Source organism: Lepisma saccharinum, chromosome 22 (assembly GCF_977018435.1).
Source record: "Lepisma saccharinum chromosome 22, izLepSacc3.1, whole genome shotgun sequence".
Taxonomy (NCBI): Eukaryota; Metazoa; Arthropoda; class Insecta; order Zygentoma; family Lepismatidae; genus Lepisma; species Lepisma saccharinum.
This window is the reverse complement of record NC_139250.1, coordinates 18,076,451-18,100,020: the sequence shown is the minus strand read 5'-3', so window position 1 is coordinate 18,100,020 and position 23,570 is coordinate 18,076,451. Positions and strand designations below refer to the sequence as shown.

The window sequence follows — 23,570 nt, the reverse complement described above, 5'->3', positions numbered from 1 at the left end:
ACTGAAAGATAAATTATTTTCACTCTTCTTGAACAGCTACATAAAATCCTATAGTATAATTCTGTACAGCAGAACCAGAGCTATAAAATTGTGTAATATAATCATTGCAGGCCCAATAGTTCTCAAGATAATGTAGCAAACCCAAGCTTCAACAAAACCTATTCGGCAGAATAGTTCTCTATGCGGTCCGCGCGCATTATATACAGAAGGCGCAGAAAACGAGAGCATTGAATATAGGCATTCTATCAGCACCTTTTTGAAAGAAAAAAACCACTTCCAGAACATTTTTTTCCTTTCCCGACCATACTTTTGCACTTTAAAATCCTTTCCTCCTGAGATTTCGGCCTATGTATGGGGCCGGTGCGGCCACCCGCCATTGTGAGGAAATTGGGGAGCTACGAACGAGTAGCGTAACTCGGTTATGGAAACCTACAATGCCGTTTCTGGGTTCGACGTGCTGACCACACGTCACCCTGTAACTGGTTGAGGATGATCTTCCACATCGGGGAGTGAGTAGGATCAGATGAGATTGAGGCCGGCAATCGGCCCTCAATGCTCTCTTGTGCCACGGGTTAGAATATTTAGTTACTTCTTGTTGCTGTTGCGCAGTAAATTAACATAAGCGCACTAAGCAAACGACTCATAGAGTTTGAAGTCTGTTTCTGAGATTTAGGAATGAAGAGTTTCAAACTTTTCTTGAGAAATTCGCATAATTTCCGCCGACTAAACTCAGTTATTATTACTAACACTTTATACAGTACCTGAGAAAAGAATGGCAGGAGTTCTTACTAATTTATGCTATATTTAGGAAACTTTTGCACCTAAATTGTAATTAAATTTGATTGAATTTACTAAATAAAACTCTGCCATCTATTGGTGATGGTAAATACTATCTTTGTGATATGGAAGAATGAAGCATTGGGTTGTCTCAGCGACAGCTTAGAAAAAAATGGGCGGGGGAAGATTGACATTAACACATGTGTGTGTGTCCTTTTGGAGGAATTTGGAAAGGGGCTAGAATGTTGCAAACTATCATATATTTTTCCTCTGTCCGTGAAAGGAAGTTCTTTAACTCTACAGGAACTTGTAACAACTTGTCAAGGGGAAGAATGAACTTCTTCAAGAGCTATTTGTTTGGCGAAACTTTCAAAAACAACAACCAGAAGGAAAGTTATATTTTTCTTTTTTATGTAACCTGTATGTCGCCTTTTGGGCGCTCTAGATGCAAGGTCATGTTAATACAAATTGTATCAATTGCTTAAATTTAGATACACGTCCAATGCCGTGCTTACACGTTCAGCAAGGCATGGGAATTTGTGATTATGCCTTTCAATTAATCATCTTCAATATCCATCAAATCGACATGGTTAATATGAAACACAAGGATTGCCACCTAAATGTAAAAATAGCATTAAAAAGAGCTAATGAGATAGAATTAATTCCATTGTATGTATGTGAGGGTGTACTTAATTGTAAACGAGTGGACTTCAAGCCAATTGTAGAAAGCAACTCAAGACACTTGCAGATTGCAACTTCAAGGCAATTATACAGAGAAATTTCAGTTAATTTGAGCAGCGACTACGACTACATACGACCAATAAGGTATTATTTACCTACTTTAATCATACCAAAGAACAATAAACAAATATGTTAACTTACATCTTTACATCATCTATAATTGCAAATTCAATAGTTCCTATGGCGAAAACAATCTCTTCCAAAAATTGCATCTTCTTCTTAATGACCACTGTTAACTTGTAGGGATTAACTTCAGATCACTTCTAGACAGTAGCGGCTATTGTGTGCCAAAACGTGGGGGAGGGGGGCAAGGACAGTTTACTTTTCTTGGTAGACAAGATGCCATACTACAGAGGAACTGCCCCCCGTCACCCTAATCGCCGCCACTGCTTCTAGAAAATAACCTCGGGTCACTTGCACAAAGTAATCCTGGTTCACATGTAGAAAAATAATCCCAGGTCGTCCCTTGTAGAAACTAACTCCAAGTAACTTGTAGAAACTAACTCCAAGTAACTTGTAGAAACTAAGTCCAAGTCACTTGTAGAAACTAAGTCCAAGTCACTTGTAGAAACTAAGTCCAAGTCACTTGTAGAAGAAACTCTCCTCAGGTCACCTGTAGAAGCGATCCTCAGGTAAACTGTAGAACGTAACATCAGGATACTTGTAAGAAATAACCTCAGATCATGTGTAGAAAGTAAATATATCAGGTCACTTGTAAGAAATAACCTCAGGTCATTTGTAGAAAGTAAGGCCAGGCCACTTGTAAGAAATAACCTCAGCTCACTTGTAGAAAGTAAAATCAGGTCATTCGTAACAAATAACCTCAGGTTAGTTGTAGAAAGTAACATCAGGCCACTTGTAAGAAATAACCTCAGGTCATTTGTAGAAAGTGACATCAGGTCAATTGTAATAACCTCAGGTCATTTGTAGAAAGTAACACCAGATCACTTGTTATAAATAACCTCAGGTCACTCAATGTTACTTGTAGAAAGCAGTGGCGGCGATAGGGGGGCAGGACCCCCCACTTTTTTTTGCCACTTTTGGCCCCGCACTAAGCTAAACCTTATCTATCAAGGGAAAGTAAACTATCCTTGCCCCCCAGTTTTGGAACCTTGCTCCCATAGTTTTGGAACCCAATCGCCGCCACTGGAAAGTAACGATCCACAAACAGGCCTTCCGAATCTAGATTATACTGGAAACAGAACACAAGGTACTTTTTCTCTTCTTAAAACAGTCTGTCTTGTTTCATCTCGTTCAACTGTGTTTCATTCCATTTTTCTGTTCCTTATCTCACCACACGTCTTCATGCCTAAGGGACATATCAAATGTCACATTGTGTTGTGCTCCTGAATACGAAATATGATGAATGCGATCTACAAACAAGAAAATAGCATTACTTCTTTAGGAGATGCGAATAGTGGGTGGGGAATGTAGTAGGAAGGAAGAATATTTGTGTGTTACATATTTGGAATAATCAATCCTAAAGGAGAAAAGTATATGTATTGGCGTCAGATAAGGGGGGGTAGAGGGGGTCAGGTAGTTTGAGTATTTGTCTGTATTTGGCAACACTTTTAAAGCTTTGTTCTACCACCAGTTCGGAACTGGTTAGGCCTAATCTAACCTGAAGATCAATTAGTTCCTTTTCTTTTCTTCCCGTTTCTTTGTACTCAACTACTTCATTCTTTCTGTTTCTTCTCATCCTTCTTTCTTGCTTCATCACTTCTCTTGTTTCTCTCTTTCACCATCTCTCTCTCTCTCTCTCTCTTTCTCTCTCTCTCTCTCTCTCTCTCTCTCTCTCTCTATCTCTCTCTCTCTCTCTCTCTAATATCTCTATTTCCATCTCCTTCGTTCCCCTATCTTCTATTGGTGTCAAGTTTACTTCTCTATTTCTCAGCCCCACATCCTTTTGGAGGTAGCTTTGTCTCATCAAGGTGTACCTCTTCTGTTTATTTTCTTTACAAAATCCTGCAGCTAACGAAGGTTCAGTTTAACGAATCGGTGAGAACGAACGCAGCGGTTAGGTCATGAATTTAATGCTCTCTCAACACACGAATTTTCGGAGCTCGAGGCCTTTGTTTTCATAACTTTCCAGACTGAATCTTGGCTGTGTCCCGGATGTGTTAAACAGTTTCCAGCCACTGAGGCTTGAATCAAGTTACTCGCTATGAAATCCAACATTTATCACGAAAGTGTGTGTCGGTTTTTGAAGCATGATGAAGTGTAACAAAAAAAATGCCCAGTCAAGCATTGCATTTAACCTGTTAAGTGAGAAAACTACTTGAATTTTCCTTTCCATCTATTATCCATTTTTTATACATTGTCCAAATCTTTTCTACATCTCTTTATCATGTTTCTACTTTTAGTAAATGTGCTGCCATCTATGATTCTTTCGTTAAACTACTTTATTTCCATCTCTTGTTTGAAACAACTCCTCATGAAACAAATAGCTACACTTATATAATAAAAATCAAGGTTTTGGCGCTACTCAAGAAGAACATTCCGGTTTGGCGCCCCGGGCAGTCGACCTTAAGCAATCCCTGGTAAAATGGTCATAAGGGATAAACTTGGCTGTGTCCCGGATGTATTAAACAGTTTCCAGCCACTGAGGCTTGAATCAAATTACTCGTCATGAAAACAGCAAGGTTTATCACGAAAGTGTTGGTTTTTGAAGCATGATATAGTATAACAAAAAAAATGCACAGTCAAGCATTACTGTTTTACTGTTGAAGGGATCAGCAAGGATTAGCAGAAGGTGTACGGGGGAAGTGGGTAAAATAGTTACTAATTATGATAATAGATGGCGCCAAGAAAGCAAAAATGAAAAGATCAAAATTGTTGACGCTTGAGGTCAAAAAGCAACTCGAAAGGCTTAAATAAAATGAAAAAAAACATTAGAGTAACAAAATTCTGAGTAGAATGGGCGAACATGTTTGGTTGTCGATTCATAATCATGCCACTGGATGTTCTCCTGGAGATGAAGCATTGCTCGAAAAGGTTTATAATCCAAAAATTCTGTGCTATTGCTGTCGTGTTGCGTTGTAAAACTTGTGTTCTTTCATGTAAAATGTTTTGCCTTGATTTTTTTTATTTCTTTGATTATAATAGTTACCATTTGAGATAGATTAGAATATAAAAGATTTAGATATAAATTGAGTGAATGATTTCATTTTTTTCAAGTCGCGTTATTCTCCAACAATTTATTTATATTATTTCGTCTTGTGCTGCCATCTAGGATTCTTTTTTTAAAGTACTTTATTTCCATCTCTTGTTTGAAACAACTCCTCATGAAACTAATAGCTACACTTTTGACTATTTGCGAAGATTACCATGAATGGTGATGAACAGGGCCCGGATTTTGGTGAGCTAAAAATATTTGAAAAATGATCTATATAATGACCTACAAATATCAATAGAATGATTTTATAAAAATTGTCATTATTTCAAGGTATGACAGTTAGAACGGCATGGTTCTCACTTCTGTAACGTTATAATTGAAATTACGATACAAGGTGTATGTGGGAATTGTACATATAAAAATCTGTAAAGATCTTACCTTATTCAGGATTATTGCAGTAGGTAATGTGGAGCGGCATGTTGCTTTGTTCCTATATTCGCGTGGCGATAGAATTCCTGCTTTCATGGTTACCGACATCAAAGTGATGAGTTCCTGGCTAAACATGAGTACGTGAAGTGTAATGCAATTACATTTTGCTTTTCTCAATTACGAAAAGACCAGAAAAAGCCGTAAAATTGCGAAAATTGGACAAAAAATGACAAAGCTTAAAATATAGAAAATATGACGAAAAATGCACCATCAAATTGACATTTTTATAATATTTTCGTTTGGTTTGATTTGGTATTTTAAGTCCACTTTATGCACAGTAAGGCTAATGGGGACTGGACCTACAGTTTAAAGTGGGATCCGAACCACTATCGAGCCCGGGACCCCTTGATTACAAGGTGATGACGCTACCACTGCGCCATCGGGGAGGCCCTCCAGATGTTCGTATTCAGGATTGTAATACTTAAGAGTGGCCTGGAGGTTGAAAAAGAGTTTTCCTGTCCCGGCGCGATACAGAGACACCTAGCGACATATCAGGGAACTAGGAATTCTTCTCGGTTGTGTCCTAAACCAGAGGACAGAGCACAGGCTGTGGGGCCCCCATGGTGGAAAGACTTGCCGCCATGCCTACCCCCTGCCTTCACCACCCCCTCCCCTTCGTGACCGCTGCGAAAGGGCACCACCTGTTTCATTTCATTCTGGTTCCGGCTTCTTTCAAGATTTCCCCACTGGCAAAATATTCACTGCATGGAAAGTGGCTACGGCAAACAGTCAGGACCTTCACAAATGAGATTTGGATTGAATAAATTTTGTTGATTACAGTGGCTGCTATAATTATGTGGAAGACATGTCATCAAAATCAGGGCTCTAGTGATGGAACATGAAGGAACAACCATAAACTTATGGACAGAGCACTACACAAGTTCCATAGAGGATTATACTTGCCGTGAGTCAAGACACCAGAGCCTCGTTAGTCTGCAAAAAGCAGTCCAGAGTGTGGAAGTGAGGTTCCCAATTGGGTATGTTGAGAAAGGGTCACCTCTTATATCCACATATATGATTGATTGATTGATTGATTTCGTTTATTTTACTTCGCGTTTTGTGCCTCTTGGCTAATTTGCGAAGATGGGGATGAGTGATGAAATGATGAAATTGATGAATGGACATTCACAAACAACCAAGCCCGACCGGGATTCGAACCCGGGACCCTTGGCGTCGCAGCGCGATGTGCTAACCACTCGGCCACAGGGTCGGGCTTATATCCACATATAAACACACGAAAAATCACTTAAGCAATTAAACGCAGCGTAAAAATACAAAGATAAAAAATGCACGTAAAGCATACACACATAATTGATCACTACACAGAAAAGACAATGAGTGTTCTTTCTTCAAATTAGCATCTAAATAAGCTTTTATTTTTTCTATTTTCCTGTTTAAGGTACTGGTAAGTTAACTACAAAAAATTATTTCTTATTTTTCATTTAAAGTTGCCGATAGACAAAGTGTTTCTTATGTTTTATTATCCTAAAAGAGGAATTGTAGCTTTCCTGGTGACGTGTTTCGAACAAGTGTTCTCGGGTCACCAGCGAGGTTAAATCGGCGTTAGCTTCTAACGTTTTGAGCGCATACATTGCTCTCATCATGAGGGAATATAATGGGGACTAGTGTAGGGTTAACTGTATGACTATGATGGGGCGGAGCTTGGACGCTGTCTTCCAATTGGCTCGCTCTGGATCCTGGTGTTCTTATTGAACATTACATTGACATGACTCTAGCGAATAAGAACACCAGTATCCAGAGCGAGCCAATAGGAAGAGAGCGTCCCATCATATTCACATATTTAACCCTGGACTGGTCTTCATTCTCTGATGATGATGAGCAATGTATGTCCTCGAAACGTTGAAAGCTAACGCCGATTTAACCTGGTTGGTAACACGATTTGATTTGATTGATATTCTTTATTTTACTTCGCTTTTCCTGCCACTTTTTGGTTAATTTGCGAAGATGGGGATGAGTGATCATGATGAAATTTATGAATGGACACTCCCATAGATCCATTACAATGGCGTCGGGCTGGTAACCCGAGAACACTTGTTCGAGTCTTACTATTCGGTTCCCTGAATTCAATTGACTGCTTTAGTTTCCCTTTGCAATTACAATATAAATCTTAGTACCACTGTTCAAAGACAGATACCGTCATTACATCCTTGCAAAACCCTTGCTTTCCCGAGGCAAGAAGCTCTCAGTTCCACGGAGTCAAACCAGGATGCATATACCGTATTTTCATTATCAGCCGTTGCCCCTTTGAGGGTAGCCAACCCGGATAGCATATCCGTATTGCGGTGCACGCTGGGAGATACAGTCAGGCGCCGCATCGTGTTTCGTAAATAGCTCGTTAGGAACTCTTCCCCGGAGAAAAACACTCTGCATCTCCCGCCTTTCTCTCCTCGTACTTCTTGTTTTTCAATTACATGAGCGGAATGAGGTTTCGTTATAGGTGATACTGCATGTTTAATGTTTGTTTCGGGAGTTGAACGTCAAACTTTCAGGAACGCCTTTTTTTTCAACAATAAAAAATGTAATGGTTCTCCATAACTGCAATAGCCCTGCGGCTAGCTAATAACTTCGTTACGTAGTAATTTGGGCTCGAGATTTGAGATTTTACTTGCAATCACGCTTTAGCAAATTACTTTCCGTTTTTGGAAATCGGTTGCTTAAAAACGAGTACATTAAATTGAATTTCTCAGTTCGATTATTATTGTTAATATCGATAAGTTTATTACCGTCATTATTATTTCTAATACTAACAGTAATAAAAATGCAGTGTGTACTAAAAATGTAATTGTCTAACATTAATGCAAATGTTGTGTGTGTGTCATCTGTACTACTGTAAATAATCTTTTTGGTCAGATGGCCAGAATTGTTACTATGTATATTACAGCACCTCTAACGACATTAACTAAATATCAGCATGTTTAGCTATGTTCACTTTCATTATAACGCCAGGGGTTCCGGGTTCGAATCCTGGCCTGGACATGAATGTTTGTGAGGTCTCGGGTTCGATACCCGGTGGAGTGGTACGGATCTCACTTTAAACTGTAGTTCCTGTCCCGATTAACCTTACTGTGCACAAAGGGGACTTAAAATACCAACTGAATCAATCAATTTTGTGAGTGTCCATTCATCAACTTCCATCATATCATCACTCATCCCCATCTTCGCAAATTAGCCAAAAGTGGCAGAAAAGGCGAAGTAATATAAAGCAAATCAATCAACTTTCAGTATATGGAATTCATATGATCCTTGACAACTCATTACATTGGTAAAACTTCGATAGCTTCCCAACACCTCTCACTAGTTTATTTCGTCACTTTTAACATTCGTACTTACCTAGTCTGCATTGCGAAAGATTCTTGAAGGTGCTATTTTGCTTTTTTCACGAAAACATAAGAGTAATTATTAAACCATTGACGTTAGTCCCACAAACCATTGACGTTAGCCCCAAAAACCATCCACGGGTAGCCCCACAAACCATTGACGTTAGCCCCAAAAACCATCCACGGGTAGCCCCACAAACCATTGACGTTAGCCCCAGAAACCATCCACGGGTAGCCCCACAAACCATTGACGTTAGCCCCACAAACCATTGACGTTAGCCCCAGAAACCATCCACGGGTAGCCCCACAAACCATTGAGGTTAGCCCCAAAAACCATGCACGGGTAGCCCCCCAAACCATTCACGGGGACGAGGTATGCCTACGAGGTTAGGTTAGGCCTGCTAGGTTAGGTTCCATTAGCACTCCTTTCGTTCAATTTAGCATATACGGACAACATCGGTTTTTCTCGATGAAAGAAAATATCAATAAGAACTTCTAAATGCTACAGAAACTCATTTCGGTAAGTAGTTTCTTGTGTAAACATCAAGAAATCCGTTGGGACGCTATCGAAGTTTTACCATTACATTTAATCATTTTTTTAAAAAAATATTGTACTAGCTACCTATCGTCTGCTGTCCCAGTGGCGGAGTGGTTAGCACAGCGTGCTCCGACGGCAGGGGTCCAATCCCGGCCTGGATGTTCTTTGTGAGTGTCGCTTCATCAATTCCACCATATCATCACTCATCCCCATCTTCACGATTAGCCAAAAGTGGCAGAATAGAGAAGTAAAATAAACCAAAAAAAAAATATTTCAAAAAATGAAAATTCTCAAAATGACTTCGGACCTCATGTGAAATCTGCCATAGTAAGATGTCTATCACTTTCTAGCCTTGTATCTTAAGTTGTTTTGTTTCGAACACGGAATTGTTTCTGCATGAACGTATCTGGCAACAGTGTATTACTGCTGATAAGCGAGTTCATTTCGTATTGTTAGTTGACACAGGAAGGGTGACTTGCAGCTGTAGTGTGTGTGTGATAAATTGCTGTGTTTTCGTGTGGTGCATTTTGTGTTGGATATTTTCCTACTGTATTGTGTTGGATATTTGTCAACTGTACAGGTGTATTTGTGATATCCCGGGAAAGTACTGTAGTAGTGTGAAAAAAGCCAGCATTATTGCATGGCGATGTGAAAACGTCCCGATAAAGACGATATGTAAACAAACAGGTCGGGCAAAATCAATCATAATGAAGGTACAGCTCACCGCTCAGGAGATGATCCCCAACGGAAGTGCAGTGACGTAGCGATTCCACTATTACGGTTAGGGGAGTGCACCCTGAGTGAGGAACATATGTGGGCTCGCTGTAAACGGTGTAGTCCTCTTTTTCGGGTCCTAAAAATGGTCCGGGCATATTTTTAGGAAAATTTGGAAATGTTATCTTTTCTGGAATAAAGACAACTGCTTAACTTCAAGATTAGTAACAAAATGTTATTTAATAATAATTGTTAATATTATTTCTGTCTTCAATTTCAAAGTAAAGAAATACGACACACTCAGTTGCAAGCGCAAAGCCAAGGAATTTTTCTTCCAACAAAGAAAAATTGTTGAACTTTTCCGTCTCTTCTGTTGTCGCCGGTCGTCGCGTAAGGTTTTGATTTCAAAACCGCGGCTCATGGTCATCAGCAAATTTTTAACAATAGGTAAGAATATGCGATATGCCGCGGCTTCTTTGATTTGAGTTTCACATCAGAATTGAGAAATATACAATAGTTTATAACTGCTGTACTCTTAGTTGTTACATGGCAGTGGAGAAGTGAAGTTCTGCGGATCAACGATCTGAACCATGCAGAAACGCAAATGTGATTTTCGTAACAACTTACTTTACAAGAACGGTTTCCTGACTTTAGACCTGGAAGAAACAACTCCAAAGCAGAATGTCTTGCAGAATGTCAATTTATGTTATTATTTTAAAGTAAGAGACAGAGTTTCACAACCGTATAATATTACGGGCCCAGTGAATAAATATTAGAATACACAGACATATGCCTATAATGAAGCCTATTATTACTTATACGGAAACGGTGTGAAATTGTTTTACAAGGGTATGTAATCTATAAGCTCACCAAAGCACCAGTAAGTACAAAACGTGTGTTCGAAGTGTTGCATCTTCGTTGAAAGTTGTTAACTTTTTGTTAAAGTTTGTCATCTGGTACCTAAAGTCCTTGCCGTATATTCTTTTTAAAATTCTTTGAAATACAGTCTAAATAATGCACAGAATAAGCAATACAAAAGTATTCTGGCCACTGAAAGAAAAGCAGCAAACTGTTGATCCGGACACACGCTCTGCGTGATTGACGCAAATGATCTCACACGCATTTCGAAATGGATACTAGCCCGCAGCGGAAGGATTTCTGCTACCCCTAAAATCTGCAAATGAACCGGTCCTTTCCTTCACCCCGCTCCCCGTCTACCTCGTTTGGGGTTCTTCTCGTGAGCGGTGAGCTGTACTGGCAGCCACCACAGTACTGCCTCCGACTGTCATTCCAAAGCACAAATTCGATGGTGGGAAGCAAAGAAAAACAACCAAATCTACAGACGCTCTCGTAATGAGAGAACCCTCGACTGACAGCGTCAGAACTTAAAGAAGGCAACATGACTCCTTACTAATGTAAGCATTTTTTGCTGCATCTAATAGCTTAATAATAGCTTTTCACATGAATTTTCTGTGCTTTTGTTACGAAGTCCGAGGTCATTTTGTGGCGGGCTTAACTCTGCTATAGTTGATGTAGTGGCCATGATGAAATTTCTAAGTTGTCCATATTTTTACATATTTCGGTTATATATAAAAGTGGAACTAGTTGACATCACCAGCTTACTCGATCCTCAAGGATTCTCTCGTTGTTTCGGAAAGTACAGTTTATGGAAAACGTTTTCTATGCCATTGCAACATCAGGGTTTTATCAAGCAGCGTTCGAGAACAGCGTAAGGAAGTCAAATATTAACACTCCGTACTGCGACGCCATCTAGTTTCCTTCCTCGCTACTTGACGCTGTCTCAACTTTTCCGTCGACGCTGTTTCAGCCTATTGGCAGATTGTGTAGGCAGACACGTGCACAACAAATAAACTCTTTGGGTCGGTTTTAGCTCTAAATCATCACTTGCTAATCGTAGTTGCCACACATCTAGTTAGCATCTGAGGTCTTGATGAAATATTCTCTAATGATTATGAAACTAGAGCCTGTAATGTTAGTCCAGTGTCTGCCATGTTTATGAAACCACAAACCAAATATTCAGTGTACATTTTTCCAGTAATGTCTGTAAATGTACTTGTACCGATGTTCCAATGAACTGCTACGTGTAACGCTGTTAAGTTATTGATTGATTGATCAAATTGGCTTAATTTACTTCGCATTACTGCCACTTTTCTGCGAAGATGAGTATGAGTGATGATACGATGAAATTGATGAAGGGACATTCACAAATACCCATTCCTAGGCCGGGATTCGAATCCGGGCCTCTTGAGGTTGCAGCGCGCTGCTCTAACCACTCTGCCGCAGAGGGCGCTAACGTTAAGTTATAAGTAAGTTCGAAGTAACTGTTATTTGTGACGACGTTAAAAGTACCCTTGATTTGCAAGGACTTTTAAGGTAACTGTTGGGATCCCGGGTTCGATACCCGGTGGAGGCACATAGTGGCTGGGATCCCACTTTAAACTGTAGGTCCAGTGCCGATTAGCCTTTCTGTGCATAAAGTGTACTTAAAGCAACAAAGAAATCAATTAAGGTAACTGTTGGTTGTAACGACGTTAGAAGCAACCGTCAGTTGTAACGGCGTTGAAAGTAACTGTCAGTTGCAACGGCGTTGAAAGTAACTGTCAGTTCCAACGGCGTTGAAAGTAACTGTCAGTTGCAACGGCGTTGAATGTAACTGTCAGTTGCAACGGCGTTGAATGTAACTGTCAGTTGCAACGGCGTTGAAAGTAACTGTCAGTTCCAACGGCGTTGAAAGTAACTGTCAGTTGCAACGGCGTTGAAAGTAACTGTCAGTTGCAACGGCGTTGAAAGTAACTGTCAGTTGCAAGGGCGTTGAATGTAACTGTCAGTTGCAACGGCGTTGAAAGTAACTGTCAGTTGCAACGGCGTTGAAAGTAACTGTCAGTTGCAACGGCGTTGAATGTAACTGTCAGTTGCAACGGCGTTGAAAGTAACTGTCAGTTGCAACGGCGTTGATACTTTCAATGGTAACGGCGTTGAATGGAACTCTTTCTTGTATGATCGTTAGGAAATTTCCTGAAATAATTTTTTGTGGAACTTCTTGAACACCTCTCATCCCACCCTTAAGAACTACCTGTACAGACATGTGTGGCCCATCATACCTTACCGTACATGTTAAAATTGCTTACCAATGTGACGCAATTCGAACTTATGCCTATGCTTGTCTCATTGCAGCATCTTGTATGCAGACATCGTGAACTTCACCCCCCTCTCCGAACAACTGAGTGCCTCTGATCTCGTGAAGACCCTCAACGAACTCTTCGGCAGATTCGACCAGTTAGCTCAGGTAAGACATCCATATTATTTCTTCAAGTGCATCATGGGTACACAAAGCCGTCACATCAGTGTTGCACATAAATGGAAAATTTCCCTCGTCGCATCCCTCATTAAGGCAAATTTCAGGTGAAAAAGGAAAGCGAAATTTAATGAAAATATAAAAGTTGGAGGAAAATTTGAAGACATAGAGTCTACATATTGCATTCAGTCTCTTCGAAAACTTTCGTTCTGCAAATTATTAAATCATTGTAAATTGGATTGGGAATAATTAATATTTCCCCATTATTAAATTTAAATATTATTGTAATAACTAGTATAAATCTATCGAGTAATCGTTCTCATAAAAATTCAATATTTTGATTATTTTTTAGTGTGAAATTTTATAACAATAATCTTAATTTAATAATATTTCTTCACGTTGATACTTCCTACACTTTGCAATAATAATAATCATATGTGGAAATTGTGTTGTATCGTCCATTTGTGTATGTGACTCTTGCTTCATCCATATCACCATTTATCCCTATCGTCGCGATTAGCCCAAAATGGCAGAAGAGCGACGTAAAATAGCCTGATTCATTCCTTCAAATGGAATCATTAATACAAGAAGTTTCGTTAAATAAGTAAGAGAGGTTAAAATACGAGTATCCTTGCATGATACGAAACATGCAAGATCACCGTGTAATTCGGGTTGCCTACCGATCTGTGACCCACTTATGCTCGTGACTGTATAAAGCCTCACTCTAGTGGCATTCCCAAATATTGATTCCTTGCACTTCCCTGCTTCTCCTGCGGATTTAACTCCCCTAAATGCCCTGTAGATTCCTAAGAGATTACTCTTGCTGACCACATGTTGCCCAGCAAGATTTCAAGCTAACTTCTCGAAACAATGTGAATTCCATAACAATGGCAGGGAGGTGGTTCTCCTCCACGGAAGCATGCCTATAAATTGTTCACAAATTGTTTAATCGAGTGTATTAAGGCCGGAAACAACATACATTCTCTTCTTCTAATCAGGGGCGTACGTACTTTGCTCCCAGAACGAATGGGTACTTGGGTACTGTTGCAAATAATTTTTATGAATGCGCTGAAACTAATTTTAACATATACCTATATGAGTCATTCCATACCAAATCAACACAGCCTCTGACCTGACCATCTCCGATTTTCATGAAATTTGGGTAGTTGAAACTATGCATGGAACTTAGTAACTATGAAAATTTTTAGTCTCGTGCGTCTTGTAATTGTTAAATTATTCAAGGTCAAAATTAGCGGAAATTGCCCTTTTTGAACCCGCTTAGCTATACTAAATGTGCTGTAACTCCGCCACTATTTCGCCTAGAAAGCTCAAATAAAGCTTATTGTACAGGGAATTGAACAAGCTTTCCGGTGATATATAACAAGCTCACCTTTCAATAAAAATATAATTTTGTCACGTGACCTTGACTTTTGACCTTGAATATCTCAAAACATGTCATCACCGAAAATCGTGAAAAAAATATATTTGGTCCCTCATTCCATACTCTAAAACATATCAAAAATTCATTCTGGGACTGCCATGGGATCAGAAGATACAAAATAATATGTGTAACTATGTGACTGATAAAAGCCTCATTACATGAACTATGACGAGTCAAAAGTCCTTTAACACCCCCTACAAAATGTAAAGGAGTTATCCTGGTCATGAAAGAAATAGGTTAGGCACAGGGAGATCTCTAGCTGTGTGTGTCAAGCACAGGTCCGGCATATTGTTGACCGCCATATTGAATTCAACGCAAACATTTCAAAGGAAAGTGGGTGATGTGAAATATCAAATCAGGCTAGAATTTCACGAGAAATGAAGCAGCGAAGGTTTTGCCAAAGTATATTTAACCAGCAAAAAATTATTACTGCATGCTTGTAATCATTTTCTCCTTTTCGAGGTGTTAAAAACAAAGTATTAAGAATGCTCCTAACGTGTCAGGAACTCGGCGAGATCTCGTTGACATCTTGGGACAGAAAGAAGTATACGCACCATTGCATATGATTTTAATCAGCAACATTCACCAAATACTTGAATAGTGGAGAATATTGGGAAAAGTATCTCAAACAATTACGTGACACTTCCTTTGGAATGAAAAATTCTTCAGTGACGATGCTAATTTTTATGTTCCTGGTAAAGTTAATAAAAAGTATACGCAATACCTGTGATTTGATAATCTACAGTAGACAGATCCCAGCCGAATGGATATTGCTGGTAAGCTAATGATGTGGTATAGTGTATGGAGAACTGGAATGGTTGGTCTATATTCAACAACGGAACCTTAAATGGTGAGGGCTTCTTGGATGTGTTATGTTAAGTGAACAGGTTTTTCATCCTTGCTTACGGGGTATGGCACTTTTCCAGAGTTTTGAAACAGGACAGTGTGTGACCACACTATGTAAACATTCTTCATGGTAAATTTCTAGGTAGATTGATGGGCATATGGGGATCTATTAAAAGGCCTGCACATTCCCCAGATCTAACATCTTAGGAGGACTTTTACCTTCAGAAACATTTGAAGAGAATGGTGCATGCACTAATAGTCCCTGATATTGACCATCTGAGAGAAGGCATAGTTGCTACTTGCGATGATGTTGCACTTGCTACATTGCCAAATGTTCTATGTGAGTGTGACAGACGTCAACGAGTGTGCTCACAGGAATATTGACAACACTCTAATGTGCATATATCATAAGTGAAAGATATGCGTATAACGTTTTGCTGCCAAAAAATAAGTTGGGAAAACCTTCGCTGCTTCATTTCTCGTGAAATTCTAGCCTGATTTGATATTTCACATCACCCACTTTCCTTTGAAATGTTTGCGTTGAATTCAATATGGCGGTCAACAATATGCCGGACCTGCGCTTGACACACACAGCTAGAGATCTCCCTGTGCCTAACATATTTCTTTCATGACCAGGATAACTCCTTTACATTTTGTAGGGGGTGTTAAAGGACTTTTGACTCGTCATAGTTCATGTAATGAGGCTTTTATCAGTCACATAGTTACACATATTATTTTGTATCTTCTGATCCCATGGCAGTCCCAGAATGAATTTTTGATATGTTTTAGAGTATGGAATGAGGGACCAAATATATTTTTTTCACGATTTTCGGTGATGACATGTTTTGAGATATTCAAGGTCAAAAGTCAAGGTCACGTGACAAAATTATATTTTTATTGAAAGGTGAGCTTGTTATATATCACTGGAAAACTTGTTCAATTCCCTGTACAATAAGCTTTATTTGAGCTTTCTAGGCGAAATAGTGGCCAAGTTACAGCACATTTAGTATAGCTAAGCGGGCTCAAAAAGGGCAATTTCTGCTAACTTTGACCTTGAATAATTTAACAATTACAAGACGCACGAGACTAAAAATTTTCATAGTTACTAAGTTCCATGCATAGTTTCAACTACCCAAATTTCATGAAAATCGGAGATGGTCAGGTTGGAAATTGCACATATCTGTGTTGATTTGGCATGGAATGACTCATATATAACATATACTCTCATATATACCCAAACGAACGAAATAAAAAATAAGGATTGTGGACGCTGATTTTAAGTAGAGTTTTACCAAAGTATATATTAGCATAAAGATGAAGCATTATACATTCAATTTCTCGGGCCACAAAACATTGAAGTGTATTCTTTTCAATATCCTGAGCAAAAGTCACACAAATATGTTTTAATTTTCTTTCTCAAGAACTTATAGGCAATGTTCTTAGATTTGTATTTGTGCACTAGCTGATTGCCCGGCGTTGTCCGGGTATTTATTTATCCCAATCTTCTATTAGACAGGAAAATAATGAATTCTAACTATAGTGTAAAATGAACTTGGAGTTGAACGGCATTGGGAGTGCCACTATTCATCTTAGCGACCCCGAAAACTATGGATTCCACACTAATATCGGACGTTTTACATGTCACCCTCTTCCCCCCCACCCTTGGAGTGCCAGAGGTGTCTTGGAGTTGAATGGCATTCGGAGTGTCACTATTCATCTTAGCGACCCCGAAAACCATGGATTCCACACTAATATCGGTCGTTTTCGATTATTCTTGCATGTCACCCCTTCCCACCCCACCCCTAGGGGGTGTCAGGGGTGTCTTACCCCTACATTATTTCTTTCCGGATTGTAAGTGATATGTGTACCAAGTTTGGTTGAAATTGATCCAGGCGTACGAGAGTTATGCCGGAACAAACATACATACATCTATTTTATATACTATATACGTAGATTATATATTACCACAATTCTTTATATCTTCCAAATTTTTCACACACCTCTGCGGAAGGATTCACCTGTTCGCCATTAACTCTCTCTGCGCCTTGTTATTTTAGTTATCAGCACACGTGCTGTATATAATATAGGAGCATCCCAGTGTGTTTTAAAATAGCCTAAATAAATGTACAATCTACAAGAGTAAACGACATAAAAAATAATATATCATTCTCCATCGATCAGAAGCAAATACAGCACATAAATTAGGAACAACGTTGAAGAAAGCTCTCTTTGCCCTCTGGCTTAGATGTCTAACAGAATAATGACGTCACTAGGAGTGTTAAGCATTGTCCGTGGCAAACGCTAGATGGCGGCACCAATTGGATCATTCTTGTCTAGGGAGAAAAGCAGAAAACCTGGTGTTCGCCATTACCTTAGTGTACGGGATTACCCCGTTTTCCCATACGTAAAACATAAACGAACACAAAACGAATATTCAGTATATAGAAGAGTCGTTGGGTATTTATTTCGAAACTTTCTTGGCAAGATCATTCTTTCTAACAGAACAATTAAAGATTTTGTTATGCTAAAATGAAATTTTTCATTGCAGGAAAGTTTCCTTAAAACTATTTTGTAGTGTATTAATACTCCACTATTATTTTAAATGTGCAAATTTAATGCACTTAAAATCATTTACTAATCTAGGTTTTCTTGCTTGCCCGGGGATACATTCTGCTGCGCTGTCCCTCCTTTGGCACCGTCACTGGTTTCCTCATGTAGTGCTTTCCATAGGAAACCATGTCATTTTAAGCCACAAGCGAACTGCTTGATTTAAAATATGGCGGCCACCAGCTCTCCTTCATCAGTTTCCAATCATCATTCTTCCTTTTCTTTCAATTAGCCTAAAAAGGTAGGAAGGCGACATAAAAGGAGAGTAGTAAAATTTATCGAATAGATTTGGCAACAGTGCAACCAACTATTGACTCATGCACCACCAGCCAATGAGATTAAGTTACGTTTTAGTTGTGGCCGAGCTACCTCGTGAATGGCTATTATTGGGCAAATAAATCTTGCTGAAGATGTGAGGACATTTCGTAAACTGCACTGCACCATAAAATGTAGAGGGTGTCCAAGGTAAAACTATATGGATTTCTCGTGTCCCCTGCTTTCACACTCCCAATGAAACCATATTTACTGTTTAAATAAAAAAATATTATTTTTCGATACTTTAAGTATTACTGTTAAAGAATACGTTTATTGTAGATATTCATTTCCTCAGGGCCCCGGATTTTGATGACATTTCATCTTTTAACTGGTGCAACGTAGACATTGCTAACTAGTACAGAAATCCTGAACACCCTCCTCAGGTTGAAGAAATGTAATTTTTTGGGTCATTTCTTACCATTTTTTATTTTTCGGTCATTTTTTAAAATTTTGCGTCATTTTTAGGTCATTTAAAGAAACATTTGTGTCAGTGCATGCTGAAACATAAGACGTTCAACAATTTCTGTTTCGTCTGAATGTCATCTTGCGGTACTTACTCTGTGTTTAACTACCAGCGCAACAAAGCCTGTCTGAAAATCGCGAAATACAACATTGTCGAGTTTCTTATTCACAGTCCGTACAGCACACCAAGGTGAAGAAGCAATTGTTTGTCTTGCAGTTGGAATATATATACTATTTTCAATAAGAAAATTGAGTTTTGTATGAATTTTTACGTCATCAAAATACGGCTCGCACATAACGATATTAAAACATCAATCTCTTCTCGAAGTTTGTACTTAGTCGAGTACTTCTTTATATGTGCCTTAAAATTTACCACACGCTTTAATCGGTTAAGTGAGAAAACTACTTCAATTTTCTTTTTCATCTACTATCTATTTCTTTGTACATTGTTCCCATCTTATCTACATCTCTTTATCATATTTATACTTTCACTAAATCGATAATTATTCTGCAATAATTCATTTATATTAGTTTATCTTATGCTGCCATCTATGCTTCTTTTTTAAACTACTTTCCTTCCATCTTCCTTCGTCCTTAAGACTGTATATCATGGAAAGGCCTTTTCCGAATTCGCCTTCCTTTTGCCGATAGAGCGCGCACAGCGTTTACACCACCAGATGTTTTGTCCAGGCCCGCTTCGCGAGGCTCCTCAAGAACACGCCTCCTCCGGTACACGGACAGTTAGTGATTGACAGGTCGTAAAACCCTTGTCATTTCTTTCCTCAGACATGTCCTAGGTTTTGCTGTTCGGGTCTTCACTGCCAAAAGCTGATCTTACCATTTCGTGTCAAAATTCCAGACGATAATATAGAGTCCTGCAGCAACAATATGTGGCTTGTAACATACATAATTGTGAAAGCGTCTTCTCTTCAACGAATAAGGAGTCCCAGTAGTCTATTATTGACCTCCGGGGCGAGGTAGTTAGCGCAGCGCGCTTCGACAGCAGGGGTCCCGGGTTCGAATCCCGAGTAAGACATGGATGTTTATGTTCTGAATGTGAATGTGAAAAAATGTGGAACTGAGTAAAAACTGATATATGAGAAAAGCAGAGAAAATATGACATCGGACTGCCACGTAGTAAACCCAGGTTCGATTCTGAGTGTGAATGATTTCAAGCGGAAAATTTTCCAACATTATCCTTGCATAAAACCAACACTGTGAGTGTATTTGATCTATTTTTATAAAACTTTCACTGATACGCAATATATGCACTAATTTAATCAAACTTGCATATTTTAATTAATATTAGGTCTAAAGCAAAATATGGTTATTTAATACCATGTTTTCCAAAAAGATAATAATTAACAAAATGGTCAACTTTTTCTATTTATATATATTTTTGTTGTTGTAACCCCTATGCAAGGGTAGTATTTTCCTAAACTTGATTTCGTTTAAAAACTGCAGCCATGTTTGACTTATGATTTGCGGCATTTTTAGCCTTTGTAGACAGTTGCGGTAATTATGATAACTCATCTAGCTTGGGTAAAGAAACATTGTTTTCAGTTCATTTCAAGCTACATTGTATGTTTTTTGATTTTTTTTAACATATTGATTTTGACCAAAATTCAAAGTTTAGGATCTTTTTTTTAGGGAAGTTATGTAATATCAGAGTATTTCGGCTGAATTACTGTTATAGCTCTTTGATCGTTTCTTGATTCTCTTTTTCAAAATTTTGAGCCCAGATGTCTCCGATGGGGGAGCTAAAAAAATTATATTTACAGCGTAAGGATTACTCTATGACAGGTACCTGTGAAACAAAATTTCCAGATTGATATTTCATGGATAACAAACCTACAACAGGGGAGGGATTGTTCAAAAACAGGCATTTTACATTATTATTTACAAAGAAATGTTTGCTTTTTAATAATCATGTAATTAGAATTATTGTATTTATTAATTACATCATGCGAATGGCGTAATAAGTCCGTTAGTAGTGTTACGAATTAAATTTTCCTTTTTCTTTATCCCATTAGTTATGAAGAACTTCATTCCGGCTCGACAAATGTCACAAGGTCTTTCAAACTAAAAAATAGACTGCTTTATGCCAAATTTAAGTCAGATTACGTGCCAGTAAGCAGTTTTTACCTGTTTAGACCACTACTTCAACTGCGACATTTTTCCGAACGGGAAGTTCACCGATTCTGGCCTACGTTAACTTATTCTTTATAGAATTACAACAAAATTGGTTGCTTTGTTATTTTATTGTAATTTTGAAAAATCCAATTATGTATAAAAATATGTTTTGTTACTATAATTAGCTACTTGTATTTGAAAGAAATTGGTAAAGCCACCTACCTGAATTATGCAATGTGTTTCGAAGGCATATTGGTGGGTGGGTGGTGGTTGCTCTTTACATATTCATAGTCTCGGTTATTTATAGAGGCGATGCAGATCGTCTCTATGCTCCCACGTAGTTGTATAGTAGAGTCCCTTGTACGTAGATGCACCTCATGCAGTGGGAGAGCCCACTTTCCTCACCCTCTCCTCCGGGAATCGAACGGCAGTCAAGCTCTCCTATCGACTGTCTTTATTCTCCCAAAAATAATTTCCGAAATAAATTATGACCGATTTTGAATCAGGTGCAGCACAAACAACATTGGAGATATTGAATCGGTAGAGAAAACCCGATTTGCAGGTTGTAAACTTATATTGGCTCCCGAGCGTTCGTGTATATAAATACAACCTCCCCCCGATTTTTTATAATTCTCTAGGCATTGAATTAATAATGAAGGTTAGTATATTGAATCTTTCACCCGAAATTCATTATAAAATTTTAAAATTAATTCTTAATGATTTATTGATTTGGTGTTTTAAGTCCACTTTATGCACAGTAAGGCTAATCGGGACTGAGCCAGGCATGGAACCCGGGATCCCTTGATTACAAGGCGACGACGCTACCACTTCGCCATCGAGGATGCTCAGTTTTTAATGGGGATGTAATTTAAATTACTAATATTACAAAAGCCTCCCAGCTATTTATTCCATCCCGTTTAATGATTACGAAAGATTGTTGTTTCAATTTAGCATGTAGAAGGATTCGAACAGGTGTACCAGCCAGATTATATCGGCGTTATCTTCCAACGTTTCGAGCACATACATAGCAACAACATCTCATCCCTGAAGATGAGAGCAATGTATACGATGGAAGCTAACGCTGATTTGACCTCCCCTGTTCAATTGACGTCGCCAGGTAAGCTACAACTCCTATGTAGAAGGGTGGAAATGCAAACGAGTTGGATGAGATAATTGAGGAAATTAATGAATGATAGCCTAAGTCTGATGAGATGGAGGCCAAAAAAAATGTACATATGAAGATAAAGTGCCTACTGGCAAGAGCTAAATAGAATAAGATATTAGATGGAAAATACAAAAATTGATTTAGTAATAATTAGAGGTTATTGTAAGCGTAAAAAATTGATGAATGAAAAAATATGTTTTGATATGTTTAATAAATTTTGATTAGGGTGCGGATTTGTAGGCAATTTTTTCTATCTCTCTCTCTCTCTCTCTATATATATATATATATATATATATATATATATATATATATATCTATATCATTACATATGTTTTGTCACTGCTGTTTGTCTACTAACTACTCATACTGTGCTTCAAAAGCTGCTTACTTTTAGGGATACTTCATATCGAAGCAACACGTGTCTCTTGGTAACTGGCTCTCAGTAATAAACGCAATCAAGCATTCAGCTTGTGTTGTCTGTTGCTTGTGTGTCCCTCGGACTGAGTTCTTTTTCATACGGTGCATCGTGTCGCCCTGGCCTGTTGTTCGCGCATGCACAGTGAATATTTTGCTTTAGACGGTGTGAAATATCCGTATCGCTTGATTGAACGCAGGTTTGTGTGACATGTTATCCTACAACTGTGTGAAACGTGACAGGAACTGTTAATTTAAAGGAATGACATTTCTCTTTGTACATTGCATGAAATGAAACTGTGTATTTTCAGAATATCTGCATGTAATATTTCAGATTCTTGAAATTACTAAAGGACAGGGGTTCGAGGCTGAGAGCTTGAGTATAAATTCCTCGTAAGTTGGGGTAGTTGAAGTGTTTGTTTAATAGGGTTGGCATGGATCTCAGGATACCAATAATATAATTTTGAGAATAGCCCGCACTGCCCTAAGTCCTTACCTTAGTGATATTAGACGAACGGTGATTGGATTGTTCTCTAGACGAACGAGTATATTTTATCTTCGTATAATAAAAACAACTATATTCAAGGTCTGGTGCTCAAATTTGCTGCAGATCGGAAGTATTCTGGTGGGAAATAAATATTTACAGTCTAACTTATAAACAGTGGGTGGATTTTCTTTACACCTACCATGAGATGGGTTGATGCCGCGACTACTGGAGAGGGATAGAGTAGTTTCTAGGAACGCAAACACTTTACGAAAATAAAATGGTCGCTACGCTGCGCCGCTGTTATTGTTGTTACTTTTATGACAGTTTTGCCATTCGCCGGCTTTACTGATCTTCAAATTTAACAAGTATTATTTATATATTTTATTCAATTTCTGTTATTTAGCGTAATTTTTTAGCCAACATCGGCTAATCGCGATGATGATGAAGGGACGCCACCAAGGTCTAGTATATTATTGTTGTTGTTGTTTCATTTACTGAGTTTTAATTGTTTCATCATTTCACAATTTGTAATATGTAAATATCAAAAACCATTGCATAAGAAGAAAGTATAAAATGTCGGTGCTTAGTAGTGCGGGGAAAGGGAGGCACCAAACGACAATCCTGCCCAGGGACTGATCTATGAGGCTGGCGTCTTGTTTCCACTCTTAGAAC

At 38.6% G+C, this 23,570-nt stretch overlaps 1 protein-coding gene across 2 annotated transcripts in view; it reads left to right on the top strand.

The window, feature by feature from the left end:
* Positions 1 to 23,570, top strand: part of Ac76E (adenylate cyclase type 2 Ac76E) — a 943,073-nt gene that overhangs the window by 664,574 nt on the left and 254,929 nt on the right. For both annotated transcript variants that reach the window (XR_014443972.1, XM_083143984.1), the window contains exon 8: positions 12,908 to 13,019. Coding sequence is in view for 1 of the 2 variants with exons in the window: in XM_083143984.1 (XP_083000110.1) it covers positions 12,908 to 13,019 (112 nt within the window). In the remaining variant the exon portion in view is untranslated. The remainder of the gene's footprint in view (positions 1 to 12,907; positions 13,020 to 23,570) is intronic.